Below are 16,678 nucleotides of genomic sequence, written 5' to 3' on the forward strand. Positions count from 1 at the left end.
GCTGCTAGTTGGTGCTATCCTCTGTATCGCTGCTTTGCCGCTGAGATTTTGACCAATCATGGTTGAGCAAGCTGGGGGATTTCAAGCGTGAGGCTGCCAGGCATCAACTTTTATATACCCCTGGAGATCACCAACACATTTACAGGGGAGTATTCTTTGATGACAGCTAGCAGAAACGAAACACAAAGGATACTACCAGATAATTGCTTGTTTGTTAACCTCGACCGGTTATGTGTATATTTTCCATGCATGTTTCAACCTCGAATCTGACTGGTGAGGTTAGACATAGCACTCTAATTAAATCTATCAGTAAAGGTCCAAACTCCAACCCCCACCTGCCAAACAAAGCAGCAAACGCTAGATATCATTGTCTTAAAACTCCATTTCCTCGACTTCCATACCACAATCAACGCATGTCTTAACCGTCATACCGTCCTCGTTTTCCACAGTTCTTCCCCACTCATGCACATGCTTTCCGCCCCCTATCGTATCTCCAAACTTGCTTGCTCCTGATTTGCTTAGATTCCCTGCTTGTCTGCGGAAGGCGTCCGTCCGTGTCTTTTTCTTTAGGTCCAGCAGCTTCTCCTTGAACTTGGCTTCCTTGCGAGCCTTCTTTTGCGCCTCCCGCTTTTCGTATTCTTCATCCAATGCCTCTGACGAACCCCATTTAGTCTTGATCGCATACTCTTCCACTTGACATCTAAGGAACAGCATCATGTCGTGCCAGTGAGATTTGTGAGGATTTGGCTTATTAAGATGGGGTAATAGTTCAGGGTCTCGTAGCTCGGCTATTACATGTTAGCGATGGCAAACCCAATTCCTGGTGGCACAACTCACGGTCTGTAAGCAAGTAGTCTTCTTTGCACTCAGTTTTTGTCAACAGTGAGTACTTCTCCGGGTATTTCTCCTTGCACTTATTGCAGACGCAAAGATGGAAAACCTCCTCCCAGACAAAGTCGATTTCCAAGCTCTTGCAATCCCTACATTTCTTCCGTGTCTCTTCATCCGCAAGAACACTAAGACCCGGCTCAAAAGGTCCTGCCTTTGTTCGCTTCAAGTTCCGTATCAGCTGTAGTCGCTCCCATTCCTGAACGGTCATGTGCTTTGGTCTCTGGTCTGCATCCGTCTGCCCAGGCTTCTTGCCACCAAGTGCGAAGTTATGAGGATCATCTTCCGTTGACAAAAAACCTCCTTTGGTATCTGTCATGGTGCTCATATTATAGTCGACAAACTTCGTGAACTTCTTCGCAGGCTTGAGCGACTCTTCATCTCCCTTATTGCGCCCATCTCGATTTGTTCCCTTAGTCTCTGTTGTCGAAATGGAGCTGTAAGGTCGCTTTCCGTTGGCCGTCTTGGATATGTAGACATCTTCTGTTGGTACAAAGCCACCGGAGCTTTTGGGAATCTCGGGCACGGTACCGGTCGCTCGTTGTTCAGCTTCACGCTGATCCCGTATCGCCTTTGCGCGGAGTCGATTTTCTTCCTAGGCAATGGTCAATAACCCGATAAATTGTGACACCATCTTGTCGCATCGACATACTATGCGCTTTGTGACTTCTGGCGTGGGAGGACTAATAGCAGGCGCAGGCTTTGTTGCCCGAGGTGGTGTAGATGGCCGCTCCATGCCGGAATTAACGGTTGCGAAATATCACGAAACAAGTTGGAGGGTAGATGACGAGGTTCGCAACACAGCTACAAGGTTTAGCGAGAGTTTTGCAGCAGATTGTAAGTTGGAGAAAAAGAATGTAGGAGGAAAATCAGGGTCTTCAGGCACTCCGGTATGACGGCGATATGTGGCGGAGGGGCGGGATTGTCGCGATCTAGATATCCGAATTATGTCACCAACTAACACGAGAAAACGTGACTACGGTTCATGCTGGTTTGAATGCAGACAATAATGCGATTTTTCTCCAGAAAAGCGAACATGAGTTTTATCATAGCAGTATCCAACTCGTACACATTGCATGTCATTTCCAATTACTCAAGATCCTAATTTTATTCGCCACAACACAAATGCAACACTTGTGTGTACTATAATACAACCAAGGTCTATTAAAACCGTAGCTCAAGACCTAACCCGAACCTACAATCTGAAATCATCATTTCGGTGACAACAGTTTACTCCTCCTTGGCACCACCACGGCCAGCGCGCTCAGCAGCCTCAACGGCCTTCTTGTCGCTCTGGGCGGGGCCACCCTGCATGGCGCTCATGAAACCAGCAGCCTGCTTGAAAGGACGCTTGAGGTCACCAGAGGCAGGCTGGCCAAAGATGTGGATCTTGACCATGTTGTTCTCGAAAGCGCTCTTGAGGGGGATGATGCTCTGGATGAGAAGAGGGTTGGTGTAGTTCATGTACAAGTGCATGAAAGCCATCATGGCCATACCCATAGCCTGGCCACGGAAAGCGGTGCGGATCTGCTCGTTGTCGTAGGCGTGGACGGTGGTGGTGACGAGCTTGCCCTCCTCGGAGGAGCCCATGGGGGCGGGCTCAACGTACTTGAGGGTGGTAAGGTCTGAAAGGTTTTGGTTAGCATTAAGCTTCTCGTAAGGCTACGGAAAGTTTATCGTACCCTTCTTCTTGTTGATCTTCAGCTGGGTGTAGAAGTACAGAGCAGCAATGATGACGTTGCTGGCAAGGTAAACAGCGCGGACAACGTTGAGCACAAAAGGATCGTCAAAAGGCACGCGCTTGGAAACCTGCATCATACCCAGGATGATGACCAGGTTGGTGCTATCGCAAAATATGTCAGCTTCATGTTCCCAATTGCCTCTCGCTCTGGGCAGTTGCGCCACCAAGAGCTTTGCGACGAGCTGTCGCGTGAGGAAATACTTACATCTGAGGAGAGAGAGCCATTTTGATTAATGTTTATAGGGTACCGGTGAAGAAGGATCGGGATGGACAAGCAAGGAAACGAGGCAATGCCAAAAGTTGGGGTTTGAGTTGAATGGAAACGAAGCAAAGATTAAGCAGAGTGCGGGACGAAATGGAATGGGGATGTCTTTGCTGGCCTTTTGGAGAGTGGACTGTGGCTTTTGCCGCACCTCACCTTAGCCTTAGCCCCCTTTGGCCACTGTGGGGAAGACTGCATCCAGACAAGTCGAGACAGGCCATTGGTTATCTGCGTCAGATTCTCGATTTTAGGGGACGTTATCTCTATCAGAGCCCCTAAAACACATTATCGGGTCCTCCTAGGCACCCGAGCCTCATTGCGCCATTCATTCTTCCGACTTCCCACTGTTTCTAGGGTCGGGTTCATGATCTAATCAAACTCAACCGCCTGCCTTCTTGGGACTCGTCTTGTTCAACTCAAGAGGCTTAGTTGCCCAGCTTCAACCTGAACAACAAACAATCGACTGAACAGACGCGGGTTCCATAAAGACGTGGAACCTCAATTTCTTTGACAACTCTTTGACAGGGATACCTCTGCGGCACGGTTCAACCATTGCTGAAAAGGATGTAGAACAGCCGGGGGCATCTCTCGGCCGAGTGCTGTTCGAGTGAACAGCACTCCAGTTCTAAGAATGGAACAAAGAACACCAAATGTTCGTACTTCTTGTTCAATGGCGATGTTCGGAATGAAGGAAATGGTCTCAGAGATGGCCCGGCCTGCACTCTTCTCAAACTTGATACTTATACTCCAGGACCATGATGCTCTTGAAGTAAATATGACAGATAAACACCACCGAAACTCACAACTGAAGAAACAGCAGAAATCACACAGCAGTAATTGCAATTCACACTCAAGGAAACTTGTACATACCCGCTGTTATTGCGCAACAGACTGAATCATGTCGTACTCATCTCAACGCTACGATCTTGACGCTGCCGCTGCCAGGAAGCGAAGCCAGTCATTCTCACGAGATCGTGACCACAGGTACCACGGCCAATCTTACAACAGCCGCCCTCATGATGACTACTACCGTGCGCCGGAAGTATCACGCACACCCTCCTATGCGAAGAGTGAAAGTTGTTTTTCCATGAAGAAAGAAGGACGCTCTCGGCCTCCAAGGCAGACATATCCAAAAGAGCCGGAACGTTCTTACGCAGATTATACAAGAAGAGGAGACCACTTATCAGGTAACAGACGACTCCATTCGGACAGAGAGTCGGGTAGAGAGGGTGGCCGGTATGAGAGAACAAACGAACGCTCTCGATCAAGATCAGAGGTTCCTGCCAAGAGAGAAACTCAATATCAGCACGAGAGAGAGCGTCGTCATCCCGAAGAGGGCCGCTCTAGGAGAAGAACCAGTTTGAGAAAAGACGATCGAGCTGGTCCAGAGGGTAAAGTTCAATCGAGAAGGGGAAACGCTTCTCGTCCAGCATCTTCACATCACGATGGTGAGGCCTCCCAATCAACTACTGAAGAGATCAACACCTTTCTCAATAGTGGTCGGGCGTCACGACCATCTTGGGGATCTTCTACATACGGCACCTATGTCTGTCCCCTCGAGTCGAATGGGCAGCATCGAACCATGGATCCCACGAAGTGTACTTGTAAATGTTGCCCCCATCCCATAGGCATAGCCCACAGTCACAATCATTCTCGGAACCATTACCGGAACCAGGACCTCGGGTCATCTTCCAAGCGGGCCGCCGCACGCAGCAAACGTACCCCGGAGGGCAGGTACCTCATCCAGGTAATTGACAAGTCCAGAAGCACATTGGCCCGAGAGAACGGTCCAACGTACCCGATTTCACTCAATCCCGGTGCATCATGTGACCGCATTGCCTCGTTCTTGGCACCGGAAAAGAGATATGCCAAGGTCATCGTGCATTGGGATGATGGGAGAGTCCAGACACTTGATAACCATATCGCTATTGAGGATTTGATTCGACATGCCGAGTTTCTAGAGGTCAAAGAGACCAAGAGCGTGCATTGGGCGGCGTAAATCGCCAAAAGCAGAAATAGAGGTTGTATAAAGGCGGGTAAACCGGTTAGCAATTGGGATTGTGATATGATATGCATATCCGTAGGTAAGGGTCATGGCCGGCAGGCAGGTAAGTATGTATGTAAGTCATTCAGTCAGTCAATCAAGCAAGAAAGCAAACAAGCATTTTCAGCAAAATATACGAGGTAACCGAACTCTTGAGGCCTGCTCTGACGAGTCCCATGATTGCTCAAGTGATGAGGGGAGGTTCCAAGAATGACAGCCTCAGCCTCCACAGTCTGCCTAAATTCGAACCACCCACCGTTATCCCACCACTCAGATGGCAAGCCGTGCCGTACAAGGCTGATAAGTGATATCAGCCCAATGTAATGTGCAGTCTTGTTACAGTATTGTATCATATTATTATTAGTTGCTTCACATAGTTCAAGTTACATACTTGTCACAGCCCTGCCACCCCCAGCGAAACATAAACGTCGACTGACTATTGTTCTCTCTTATGCAACCACTTTAAACTGTAGGACTGTGTAATCTTGTCAATTCAATTGGATTACCCTCGGCTCACACGATCCACTTCAGACGAGCGAGATAGAGAGATTACCTACCTACGTACCTACCCAGATAAAAAAAAACGCCCCGCAGCGGAATGAGTCAACTCCGGCCGGTTCGTCTTGAAGGATTATGATACGATAAATTTGAAGCTTGGGGTTAATTGATGTTTAATGACGTTCCAGGGTACAGTCTTTTCGGCTCTTCTTACCGGTTTGTGGAGGCTTTTGCCTAAAATTGCGGCACTGCGTTGTTTTAGTTGTCCTCTTTTTTTCGTTTTATTCTCCACGTTAGAGACTAAGAACCAACGCAAGAAACGAGGTTTCATGGTTGTGGTCGGTTCAACCAACAATGGGAAGCAACAACCCGTTGATCAATGCCGTGGTACTGTAGATCAAAAGGATGCAAGGCACATATCAAGGAGATTACCTGTTTTGTAACGTAACTTTACTGTAATCCAGACGTGGCAAGCTGCCCGGTGCTGCGCTTTACTGTGCAGTACATATGTGTATAAGCACCAAGCGCCCAAAGTTGGGGGCCGCTGCAATGCAGTGCTACACCATCATACTATCAATATCTATATACATATACTAGATCATGATATCCATGGCTAGGTATGTGGCACAGCCACAGACCGTCAGTTGAGTATTCTCTGTCGAATAGAAGTTGTTCCATACTTACGAATACCTACATCTGTGATGCAGTCTATGTCAACTTGGAATATGTATGGATTCTCTACTGCATAGAATCGAAGGTATGCCTCGGCTCTGAATGAACCGGACCAATCACACCGCGCTTGGCGAGACAAACCAGGCAAGGCCCCAAGCGCCGCGCTAAGCTGCTCTGCTCTCCATATTCAACTCCAACTCTACTCAACCTAACTTTAGACCCATGGTTACTACCTGGGGATCCTGCCGAAAAATCAGGCAGCCCTCTCCCTTCTCTGCCCAGAGCTTAGCTTCTAAAACAGGATCGTAGAGTATCCTCTTCCTCTTCCTCACTCTATCCCAAACGCAAAAGAACCACCCCCCTCCACCGGCACTGCTATGGATCCTCCTGTTGCTCTAGGGCGGACGTAGACGGAGTCCCGGACCATTACATAGATCGGGAAGACAGGGGTCAGCCAACTACACGGTGCTTATGCCTATCCCATGAACGGGAGCCTGGCAGTGCGGCTCGGCACGATGTTCTCATGTCCATCAAGGATGGGGTCCTTTTGATCTTCTAAATGACAGAAGGTTAGAAGGGTTGCTCGTGGTTGCCTATAAGACCACGATCCATAAGAGATGCCCCCCTCAAGGGTTTATAAGTCGCCACGAGATGCTTCTTGTCAGGCAGAAAACAAGTCTCACAAGTCTCACAAGGCCAATATCAGTTTGATATACTTTGTATACATATACAATCGATATCTCAACTATCTTTTTAGATCACTAGTTGTCTATAACTTCCATCTTCTACTCTCGCTTCTCATTCTATGGGCCACAGAGACTCACTACATCTTCGGTTGCCAGAGACAATCAGATATACAAATACAGATACACAAACCATGTTCGGAACGTGGAAGTACGATCCTGAGACAGATGAGGTCCAGAGCGTTCGCAACGGCTTCGACCCTGTCACGGCACGCTCAAGTTCCCACCAGGCATGCGATAGATGCCACGAGAAAAAGGTATGCCTAACCCCCATCTAGTTCCCGGCAAATGGATCAGCGAAGCGCATCCTTTGAGCCGGGTTCACCCTGCCAAGTTCCATAGTCGGCCTTTTTTAATGGACCTTGATTGCTGACTTTACCACTTGTATAGCTTCGATGCAGTGGAGACAAGAACGGCTGCGAACGGTGTCACACCAACAGTCTTCGTTGCGAGTACACCCGTTCAGGCTCCAAGTCTTCCAAGAAGAAGAGCCATCGCAAGTCCACAGACGATGAGAGCGCCTCAGGCTCAAGCTCTCGTCGAGGGGGCAGTTCGTCTAAGCGCTCGAGCAAGCACCACAGCCACGCAGGCCATATAGTAACCTCAAGAGAGGAAGCTGGGGGTCATCTGAGCCAATTCGACTTCTCACAGCTCAGCCCAGAAGATGGTTTCGACCTGAACCTCCTATCTGGTGCTGACCAAAGCGGAGGCTATGCCACGGCTGGACCCTCGGGAGACCAGTACAACATGCAAGCATATGACGCCAACTACCAACAGCAGTGGGATGCGACAGCATACTCACAGTACGGAGCGCAGCATGGTCAGGGCTATTCGAGCGAGAGCTGGGGCGAATATGACCAAAGCGTTTACTCGCAGGATCCGCGATATTACTCCAGTGGACGCTGATCATTGGGGTAAGGCTGATTTTGAGAGTTGACGTTTAACGACATGATGACATTGGACGAGACAAGATGCGCTACAGTAGGCGGGAGACTGTATGATTAAACTTTCCTTTGTGTCTTTCGCTTCTTCATTATACCCCCGTTTTAATCATTTCCTTCTTTTCACTATTAGAAGCTTTTCTCTGCATCATAAACATTATCTTTCCTTCTCTTACATAGATGAATACGAACTGGGCTTAAACCGGGCCGTCAATCCATGCAAGGATTGACAAGGTGCACGCAGAGCCACGAATTATCGAACGTTTGTTTCTCGTTAATAAGATCTGATGTGATGTCTTGTCTACCTACCTCTTTCGGGCGATTGTGGCAGTGTTTTTGAGTAGCGAGCTAGAGTTCCAGTCCGATGTAATTCGGCTTTGACCGCTCGTCTCAGGTAAAGAAAGTCGTCAAAGATTCTCCGAAGGATTTCTCTTTTGCTGGGGAGAGACCCGTATCATGTAGGTGCTTACGTCGTCGAAGGATTCGGGTATTGACCAAACTAGTAGTAAAGTTTATGTTGTGAGGCATCGACAACCGGGGTGGGAGCCAGGGTGTCAGAAGAATTGACTACCAAGGACATGAAAGACGGAATACTTTGATCGCTTAATGCGGAATTAGACCATCGCTTAGGCCACTTTATTTTGACGCCCTAAGCCTTAGAGGACAACTTTTCTGTTAACCAATTGGGATTCTAGGTAGACGCGGGAAATATTGCCTTAGTCATGCCTAAGGCTATGCACGACGTCACAAATTGACCGGGGTAGCTTTTTCGTGGGCATCACATTCGACTGCAGTACACCTAAGCTCTTCGATTCAGTGCCAATTGCACGATATCAATCATGGCAAACGATAATCCTGTGGCTCCTGCCACTTCCAAGTCAATCTTTGGATATCTGAACGATTGGGGAAGTAAGTCGAGTCCTCTAACACCTTTAACTCACTCATCTTTACAACTTCAATACGTCACATAACTCACCATATGACTCAAACAAACACAATACGAAGAGAAATAAAACATCAACTGACACTATCACAGCTGCATCACTCCCCCCATCTCTTCTAGCAACCCTCATAACCGCTCTTCACGCGCGGCCCCCATCCCTGCCCCTCTTCCTCTTCACCCCTCCGCTGCTCTTCTCATCCTACCTCAACCTCTCAGGCTACCCTACTGGCAGCGCTGGCCTTACGGCTGCCTGGTCTGGCCTGTACGCGCTTCTAGCCCTACGTCGTCGTCAGCCCTTCCGTGGCCGCTTCTCTATCCGTGGTGTCGTGCGTGGCACCGCCATTGGTTTGGGCGCGGCTAACTGCGTTGCGGGAGGATGGGTCTACGCTAATGGTGATTTCGATAAGGATACCGAGGCGAGGGTTGAGAGGAACCGCTGGGGTGGAAGGGACTAAGGAAGCAAGTGTCAGGCGGTTTGACGTGTATGATATGGGTGTACGATATGGCTGATGCAGGCATGCATTAGAAACAACGTGGGACTGTTTAGGCTGATCGAAAAGTGCCGGTAGGCAGGGCGGACAGATGGAGATATGCCTCATGATGATGGATTTGGAGTTTAGCTGTGAACAAAGCAACATATTACAAGCCCTAGCAAGTCAATAAGCAAAACGTCTAGGTAAACCTGCTAACACTGCATCTCTCCTCATGAGTGATATTCGTTCCCAGTAGCAACAGAATATTACTTCCGAGTCTTGGCCCCATTATCATCACAGCGTTCAGCTCGTGAGAACTCGAAAACGCGTTAAAGGAAGGCTCACGAGAGAACCGCACAACCCACGATGCCCTCAACGATGACTCAAAACATGTGCCGGGGGTGAGCTGACCATCAATACGAAGTAACAGATCCGAGGTGCTACCGGCTTCGAGTCAGTATGTGCCCGATAAGGAGAATAAGCCAGGCAGTGTTGACATAAGCAGACGTAGCACTTTAATTTATTCCCATACGACTTGTGGCTGCATATGTAACACAGATATACGAGCAATCAGCCTCAAACGATCCAGAATCCTTATTAATATCTTGAGGGGTCACCTGAGTCAGCTTGCAGAGATCGGGCTGAGCGATTGTCTTCAATGTTAACATAGCATCCGCAACATCTTACAACATAAGCACAAGGGAATAGCACGGCCACAGTCACCGATCTGAGATCATCAAGCATCATGCCATACTCTTGAACATATACACTTTTTTTGTCTTGTGCTACTTAACCCAACGCCGGGTATCCAGGTATCATCAGCAGGAATCTATTAATACAGTGTAAAAACCGTGTATTCCATCCAACGCCGTTGCTCCCCCCTAACACGCGACCACTCAAGTTCTTCTTTTTTGTTCTTTCTTTCGAATCAATCCTTGATCGAAAGGGGGCTCTTTTCTTTCAGGCCCCAAAAGTCTATCCTCTCCTCGCCGTTATGCGGATAATAAAACGCCAGTCCGGAAGACATTCTCAGCCCTTGATTCGTCTCCGAAACCATTCTACGGCGATGCCGTTAAAATACATAGTAAAGTCGTGAAAAGAAAAAATCGAGTTCGTTCGAGTTCGTCGGGCATTTGAGAACCTTCTTTTGGGTTGCTCTTTGTTGCCGTCGAGTATCTTGGAATCGAGGTGTTGATAACAGTGTAAGGAAAATGTTTGGTGAACATGTCGTGCTTAGAAAGGTGTGTTTCGTAGCTATGTTTGATAAGATTTCTCATCAAGCACATGGTCATAGTTGTGTCGGTGTGTCGTGATGGGTATCGCAGGGTTATCCCGATCAAAGAGGGTCAAGTCCCGTAGCTGTGCCGAGTCTTGACCCGGACAAGAACCACAAGGTCAGGACGGCGGTAGAGAAGACGACGGCCCGAAAGAACGTGCGAGATTGGAGTCGATCGCATCGTGAGCAAACATCTCGCTGCCCTAGTGTATTGGCAAGAACTAGACTTGAAACCTCGAAGCCCTCAAGATATGTGACATCGCACTCTCGAGCCTTGGGCTCAGCGTAGGTGTTGTACTCTGCGACAACCCTTGCGGCGTCCCAGCCAGTGATCTTGCGAACAACACCAACGACACATCCTGTTCGGTGCTTGCCATGGTTGCAATGGATGAGGAGAGGGTAATTTGACTTGTCGAGAACGACGTTGAGAATGCCCTTCATCGTGTCCAATGGGATAGCCTCCTTCTTGGTACCCTTCATGTTGAAGACAACTTGTCGAATACCCTCGCCAGTAATGAAAGTCTCGAGGTCGTGGTCAAGATCATCCTTCTTGACAAGTGTGCTATAACCGGTCAGCCTGTAGTCATGGAATATCAGAATGGGTTACTAACACAATAGTCTTGAGCCCCAAGCCCTTGATGTACTCGAAGTCGTGGGACTTGGGGAAGCTGCTTCGGTAGACACCTGGAATTACAACTCCGAAGTTGAAAGGTCGGCCATCTGTGGACATCGATGGGGAAATGGATGAAGCTATGGTCGTGTCAGTAAAGGTTCCATGATGAATTCGGCTGGCATAGAACGTACAGCGTGAGTCGCTATCACTTGTGGATGTTGATAGAGAAGCCTCCATTGCGACAGCAGTAAAGCTTGGTGTGCGACTCATAGTTGAAAGCGCCTCCTCCATCTCTTGCTTCACTTCGTCCTTGGAAGTGCTACGAGAGCCGTGTCTTGATCGAAATTGTGTGCCGTTGGGTGTTGTCTGGCCTTCCGTGATGTGTGTGGACTCGTCCACAAAAGCTCGGGAATTCCGTTTCGAAGCCATACTATTGATCATCATTTTGATGATCTCGGAGAGGATGATGACTTGGGGTACGTTGCGGTAAGCGCGGTGCGTAGAGGTCGAAGTGGTGAACGCAGAGTAGTAATATATATACTAGGCGTAGAGGTCGGAAGTAGCCGATGTGTGTGAGAAGATTGATGTGAGGGTATCGTGGAGCGAGTTGAGTCTTAAAAAAGGCAAATAGACTTTTTCTTGGTCGAAGGTAGAATTAGAATTGCAGGTTGAAGATGCAAACCCTGAATTCGGAAGCTCGCGTGTGCAAGTCGGCTACAAGGTTTTGGAACTCATGTTGGCGACAGTGAGAGGTAGTTGAAGAAGTACTTCATTCAAGGTCCGCTCTGACCCAAGTATGTCTCAGCTTCAAGGTAGAAGCGTGGGGGTGAAGCAGGTTTCCAATAGGTTTTTGACAGGAAGCTCGGTCAAGAAGAAGGGACAAGTAGGATGCGGGAGCGGAAGCGGGAGGATGTGATAAAAGGGAAGAATGAATGGGGCGAGAGACAAAAAAAAGATGGAGGAGGATGATGGATGTTGGTGAGAGACAAGGCAAGGCTGTCTTGAAGCAAGACAGCGACAAGGGTCCACCGAGATGCAGTAATAGTAAAGTCCCGACAACGATGGATGGGGGGAGCAGGGATTGACGGTACGGCTCAAGTAGACGAATGGATACTGAGCTGTATTATGCAGGCTCTCCTCTGTTGGTCTGACCTGGTGACTGATCTGACCTGACCTGACCTAGAGCAAGGATACCTAGACTGCGGTGGTGGAAGGGGAGAAAAATCTGGTGGTGGTGGTGATGGTGGTGATGGGTTAAGTAAAAGCGCAAGAGCAAAGAGCAAGAGCAGTGAGTGACTCGGCCAACTTGGGGGCGACAGAATAAAGGGTCGTGTCGAGAGGTTCATTGAACTGGGACGATGACGGTATCTGTGATTGGCTTACAAGGGGCAAAGTATTGCCTCTAGACTGTTCTGGGGTTAGAAGAGGTGTGTCGGGGGAGATTTGTGGTGCCCCGCGACGCGGACGGGGGACCTTTTTCTGTCCTGAACCAGTGAACCGAACCATCTAAACTCCACTGAAGCGAAGCGAAAAGACCGCTCGGGGCGGAGATAGATACTGTAGAATGGAACTCTGCTGACTGTGCTGTATTAACAATCTCCGAGTATTGTATCTATTCTCATCTCCATCCATCTCTCTCACGAGTCCAGTCTGATGTCCGTTTCTGCTACAGTAGATCTTGAGTTGTCATGTCTAACCTAACCCCATGTTACAGTGCGCAATGCTCCAAGGGTCTGGTCTCCCCCATTAATGCGATGCACTGTCGTACTGTACATCCATCCATCCATCATATTGGATATCAATCTTCCATGGACTTTTGCACACGTTTTGCATTGCATTCAAGGATGGCCATCTCCCCGCGTTACCAAACTCTATCCAGGTGTCTCGATGTCATTGCACGGTAGTTTTAATGCTTAATCAATATCCATCCAGCAGAGTTTATACATTGCCTGCCCCTCTTTCAGCACGAGTCAACCTAGACGACGCGCCGTGGGAAGTTTAGATGGATGGGATGGGGAGTTAACGAGTCGACGTGGTCGGCCAAATTACTTAGTTCACATCCCCGAGATGCTCATCGCGATGCAATGCAATGTAATGTAATGCAGTCTGTAGGTATTCACATGCTCACAAAAATCCATTTCAACATTGGATCAATGTACGAATCGCAAATAGGCTGTTTACAGTTGACTTGGCCTAGAACAGCACGTCAAGAGGTCTCGAAGCCTACAGAGTACCTACGCTAAAGCCTGCTGGAAGCCCTCGAGCCACATGGGTTGGCCCCAACCTAGCCACATTCAATTTCACCCTCTCTTTGTCCGACTATGACGGAGGATGGCAGGTCCGTGCAAGGTTATCCCCTGGTCTTGGGTCTTGGTCCAGGCTCATGATTGATTATTCAAAGCATCAGTTAAGGTAAGGTATGACAGCATATTCCAGCAACTTCATCTTACCTTAATCTTGTGTTATACGTGACACATAGATAGCATCATATTATGCCTCTACTCTATTCAACCCCCCGGATACTCGGATGAGATGTGCTTGCTTAGAGTTTCGTGCCTCAAAACAGGTGCAGTCTTCACTCTTCACCAAGGCACACTCGCTCTGTAGATCGGTTTCACAAGCCCCAAGATTTCGATGGTGTGCTCTATGGGGGAGTTGGAAACCAATGAGCGCGTTGATCCACAGGACCCTTTCTCCCCGAACAACACCAATCTTGGGAGCGAGAGTCGTTATGCCAACTAAACTAGGTTGGTGCGGTGATGATCTTGAGTGCAAACACATCAGCTATTGAGGGGTAAGTCAAACGCGGTGAAGGCCAAGGTTCGATCTAGTGATGGGATTGTTGGTTTGAAGATGATGCAAAATAGAAGCCCAAAACATGGTTGTTGGGTTTCGAGAAGATGAAAAGATGTGATGTCAGTTTTTGGAGGCGAAGAAGAACAACGCAAGCAGAGGCGCGGGTGAGACAGACACAGACACACGCGGTTGCCTTACCCTGCCTTGTTGGTTGTCGATCTATTATGCTTAGCCTTCGAGTCCATCAACCGCCAGATCTTCAGCTTTTCATGAAACGTTGTGAAACTGATATTCGGACATCAAAGTGAGCTGTGCTTCCCCACAGAGTGTAACCAATGATGCATACCTAGTTTACTGTATTATGTGTAGAGCAAAACTTGATCCCCCAATCGAGATACTGTGTGGTTTATTTTGTCAACCAGATTCTGCACAAGTACCCTCTCTTGAATATCCAGCCGCCACAGTGATCATCATCTTTCTTGGCGCATTCGGCACAGTCGGTCCACAGGGAATAAGTCCCTGAAAGTTAATGGTAGATCCATTCCGCATCATTGATGCTTTGCCCTGGCATGACCACGCGGCAGTGGCCGAAGTTTTCGCATCCAAGTTTATTCCCATTCATACACGTAAGATATTGAGGTTGATCAATTGACGTACTGTATTCTTCAAAAGTAACGGCTTCATCACTAATAAATATGGTCAGATTAACTAAACCTATCTGGCTGCAAGTGGCGGAAGCTTGACGACCGAACCACCGACCGGCCGTAATTACGGCTGTCTCGGCCACCACCCGGTCGGTCTTCTTTTTTGGTCTTTTAAACCGGCGCAAAAAGACTTTGCTTATGAAGTCGGTGTTACCACGATCCAACTCCGATGTGCGATGTGCTGTGGGTACTGTACTGTATTACTGTACAATTCATAGTCCATCCGCTATTAGTGATCAATGATCATCACGGGATTCTCCAGTCCTGCGTTGTGCTGCGTTGGCACCTTCTCCAATCTTGGAATAGACGATCGACGTCATCGCCTTTGATGCTACAGTAAGAGACTGGTTTTGTCTCAGCCTCTCAACCTCCAGCCTCGACACCAGCCTCATCATTGATCTGCATTGCATGTCTTGGTGAGCAATATCGTTACATTGTGTTGTTGCTATATCTGGAAACTTGTGAGATTGTCGTGGGAAGTGCATCGCCCGCTTACACACACGCGACATGTCGTCTAGAGACATACTCCATCATCCAATTAACTTTCAGTTGTAACCTTAACTGACGGTCCGTGTAGTTTAAATTGTTTCGAATCTCAATATGCATTACAAAGAGAAAGAGCTCGCGTGTCAATCCCATCCAAAACTGACACCGGAACAAAAGAACAAAGCAGGCCTCAAAGCAACTCCATGCACTTAACACACCCTTAGGCCTTACATGGCCCAAGCACCGGGGAAGCTAGAAATATTTTTACACGCATATGTCAAAGGAAAAGCGTGGGGAGCTGCAGGAACTCAAAACAGTCTCAGCTCCCTCACACCGAGCAACCTCTCTCTCGGTCGCCTATTTTGGGAACCTACCGACACCAAAATTGTCTCGGATTTGATGAGCACACGAGCAGAAATTGGGTCTAGAATTGGAAACTGGGATTATCTTTGTCCCCCACGTGAAGACCTACGCTTTTTTGACACCGAAGGGAAGCATCCGTGGTTCTGGGATCCCTACATTTCCTGTTTGGGACACCGAGAAGCTCTCCCTCATCTCAGGGGAAATACAAGCTCTCCCCAGCTGTGTTCAGCTCGGATTTTGTTCCCCGAACCAATCAGCTATTGATAATATGGTTCAAGCTTCAAAGCTTGGGTCAATTTATCGATTTGATGAGACATTTGTTTCGTTCACGCTACGCGGCTCTTCAGCCTTGTTAACGGTAGCCTAACAGGTACGGACGGACACGAGCATGGAGCTGTGAAAGTCTGAGAAGGAGCTAATGGAATTTACCGCTGCACATGGCATTGAACGTTAATTTTCTCTGAAAGATCTTTCTGCTGGTGGCTGTGGATATCGAGATCTGGACTCTCCTCGTTGCTGTTTCTTTCGAAGCCGCCACGAGAGCAAGTTTAACCGTAAAGAGTGTGTGGATCTTGATTCAACCATCCAACGGCAAGTATTCTTCAAGCTGCGTGTGTTAGACTCGGCAGTTTTCTGCAGCAGAGCGGGTTTGCCGGCGGCTATAATGAGCATCATGCTATCGGAACGACAGGTTCTTTTACCTCTGCATCACTATCATCAGATCATCTGCAAAGTTGCTGCCAACCTTTAAGCGATATCTTGGTTCAGACTGCAGATTTTACGAGAAAAGATGAGCCTCTGATCTTGGAGTTTTGTGGCATCATGATTGTGTGAAGGAATCACGAGATGGATTGTGAACCTTGGTGTCAACTGAGTTACCCTAAACACGCTCAATTCGGTTCTTCCACAACAACCAACACACATCACAGATACCTGAATTGACAGCCTTGAGCTCAAGATGTTTGTCTACAGCCCTTGTTACTACAGTTGATTCCATCCGCAGCCTTAGTTCGTGGTCATATCATCATTATCATGTGAATAATATGCAGGATGTTGGCACTACTGCACCAAAACCCCACGACTCGGCCTGTTAAGCCGAATCCTGAGGCATTCCTGAGCTCTTTATCACATCAAATGAGCCATTTGTAACCATATTCCCTCACCATTTATAACCGATAACCAATGAGACCGTATATCCTCTCAGCACGATGACGTTGAAGGAGAGTCGCAATCCC

At 48.2% G+C, this 16,678-nt stretch overlaps 7 protein-coding genes across 7 annotated transcripts; 4 read left to right on the forward strand and 3 right to left on the reverse strand.

Annotated features, from left to right (window-relative positions):
• Positions 1-189: 189 nt before the first annotated feature.
• On the reverse strand, positions 190-1,893 carry B0J16DRAFT_330091 (XPA protein C-terminus-domain-containing protein). Its single transcript, XM_046126405.1, has 3 exons — positions 1,541-1,893; positions 838-1,483; positions 190-788 (listed from the first exon to the last, which is right to left on the reverse strand). The coding sequence occupies exons 1-3, from the start codon at positions 1,622-1,624 to the stop codon at positions 373-375; spliced, it is 1,146 nt and encodes a 381-aa protein (XP_045989876.1). The 5' UTR covers positions 1,625-1,893; the 3' UTR covers positions 190-372.
• On the reverse strand, positions 1,807-3,321 carry B0J16DRAFT_36684 (inorganic phosphate transporter Pho88). The gene is made up of 3 exons (XM_046130106.1): positions 2,835-3,321; positions 2,571-2,731; positions 1,807-2,513 (listed from the first exon to the last, which is right to left on the reverse strand). Exons 1-3 carry the CDS (start codon positions 2,852-2,854, stop codon positions 2,119-2,121), a joined length of 576 nt encoding a protein of 191 aa, XP_045989877.1. The 5' UTR covers positions 2,855-3,321; the 3' UTR covers positions 1,807-2,118.
• B0J16DRAFT_36683 (uncharacterized protein) lies at positions 3,322-4,957 on the forward strand. Its single transcript, XM_046130105.1, has one exon. The coding sequence runs from the start codon at positions 3,790-3,792 to the stop codon at positions 4,888-4,890; it is 1,101 nt and encodes a 366-aa protein (XP_045989878.1). The 5' UTR covers positions 3,322-3,789; the 3' UTR covers positions 4,891-4,957.
• A 580-nt stretch (positions 4,958-5,537) lies between these two features.
• B0J16DRAFT_330095 (uncharacterized protein) lies at positions 5,538-6,075 on the forward strand. The gene has a single exon (XM_046126406.1). The coding sequence runs from the start codon at positions 5,610-5,612 to the stop codon at positions 5,874-5,876; it is 267 nt and encodes an 88-aa protein (XP_045989879.1). The 5' UTR covers positions 5,538-5,609; the 3' UTR covers positions 5,877-6,075.
• Positions 6,076-6,982: 907 nt separating this feature from the next.
• On the forward strand, positions 6,983-7,754 carry B0J16DRAFT_314551 (uncharacterized protein; the record flags this gene model as incomplete). The annotated part of the gene is made up of 2 exons (XM_046125194.1): positions 6,983-7,105; positions 7,239-7,754. 2 exons carry the CDS (start codon positions 6,983-6,985, stop codon positions 7,752-7,754), a joined length of 639 nt encoding a protein of 212 aa, XP_045989880.1.
• Positions 7,755-8,628: 874 nt separating this feature from the next.
• Positions 8,629-9,187, forward strand: B0J16DRAFT_378679 (uncharacterized protein; the record flags this gene model as incomplete). Its single annotated transcript, XM_046130933.1, has 2 exons — positions 8,629-8,698; positions 8,826-9,187. 2 exons carry the CDS (start codon positions 8,629-8,631, stop codon positions 9,185-9,187), a joined length of 432 nt encoding a protein of 143 aa, XP_045989881.1.
• A 1,354-nt stretch (positions 9,188-10,541) lies between these two features.
• Positions 10,542-11,538, reverse strand: B0J16DRAFT_378680 (tyrosine phosphatase family-domain-containing protein; the record flags this gene model as incomplete). Its single annotated transcript, XM_046130934.1, has 3 exons — positions 10,542-11,043; positions 11,093-11,231; positions 11,286-11,538. The coding sequence occupies 3 exons, from the start codon at positions 11,536-11,538 to the stop codon at positions 10,542-10,544; spliced, it is 894 nt and encodes a 297-aa protein (XP_045989882.1).
• Between the last annotated feature and the right edge of the window lie 5,140 nt (positions 11,539-16,678).

Source organism: Fusarium flagelliforme (genome assembly GCF_020744385.1).
Source record: "Fusarium flagelliforme strain FIESC 12 MPI-CAGE-AA-0113 chromosome Unknown B0J16scaffold_1, whole genome shotgun sequence".
Lineage (NCBI taxonomy): Eukaryota > Fungi > Ascomycota > Sordariomycetes > Hypocreales > Nectriaceae > Fusarium > Fusarium flagelliforme.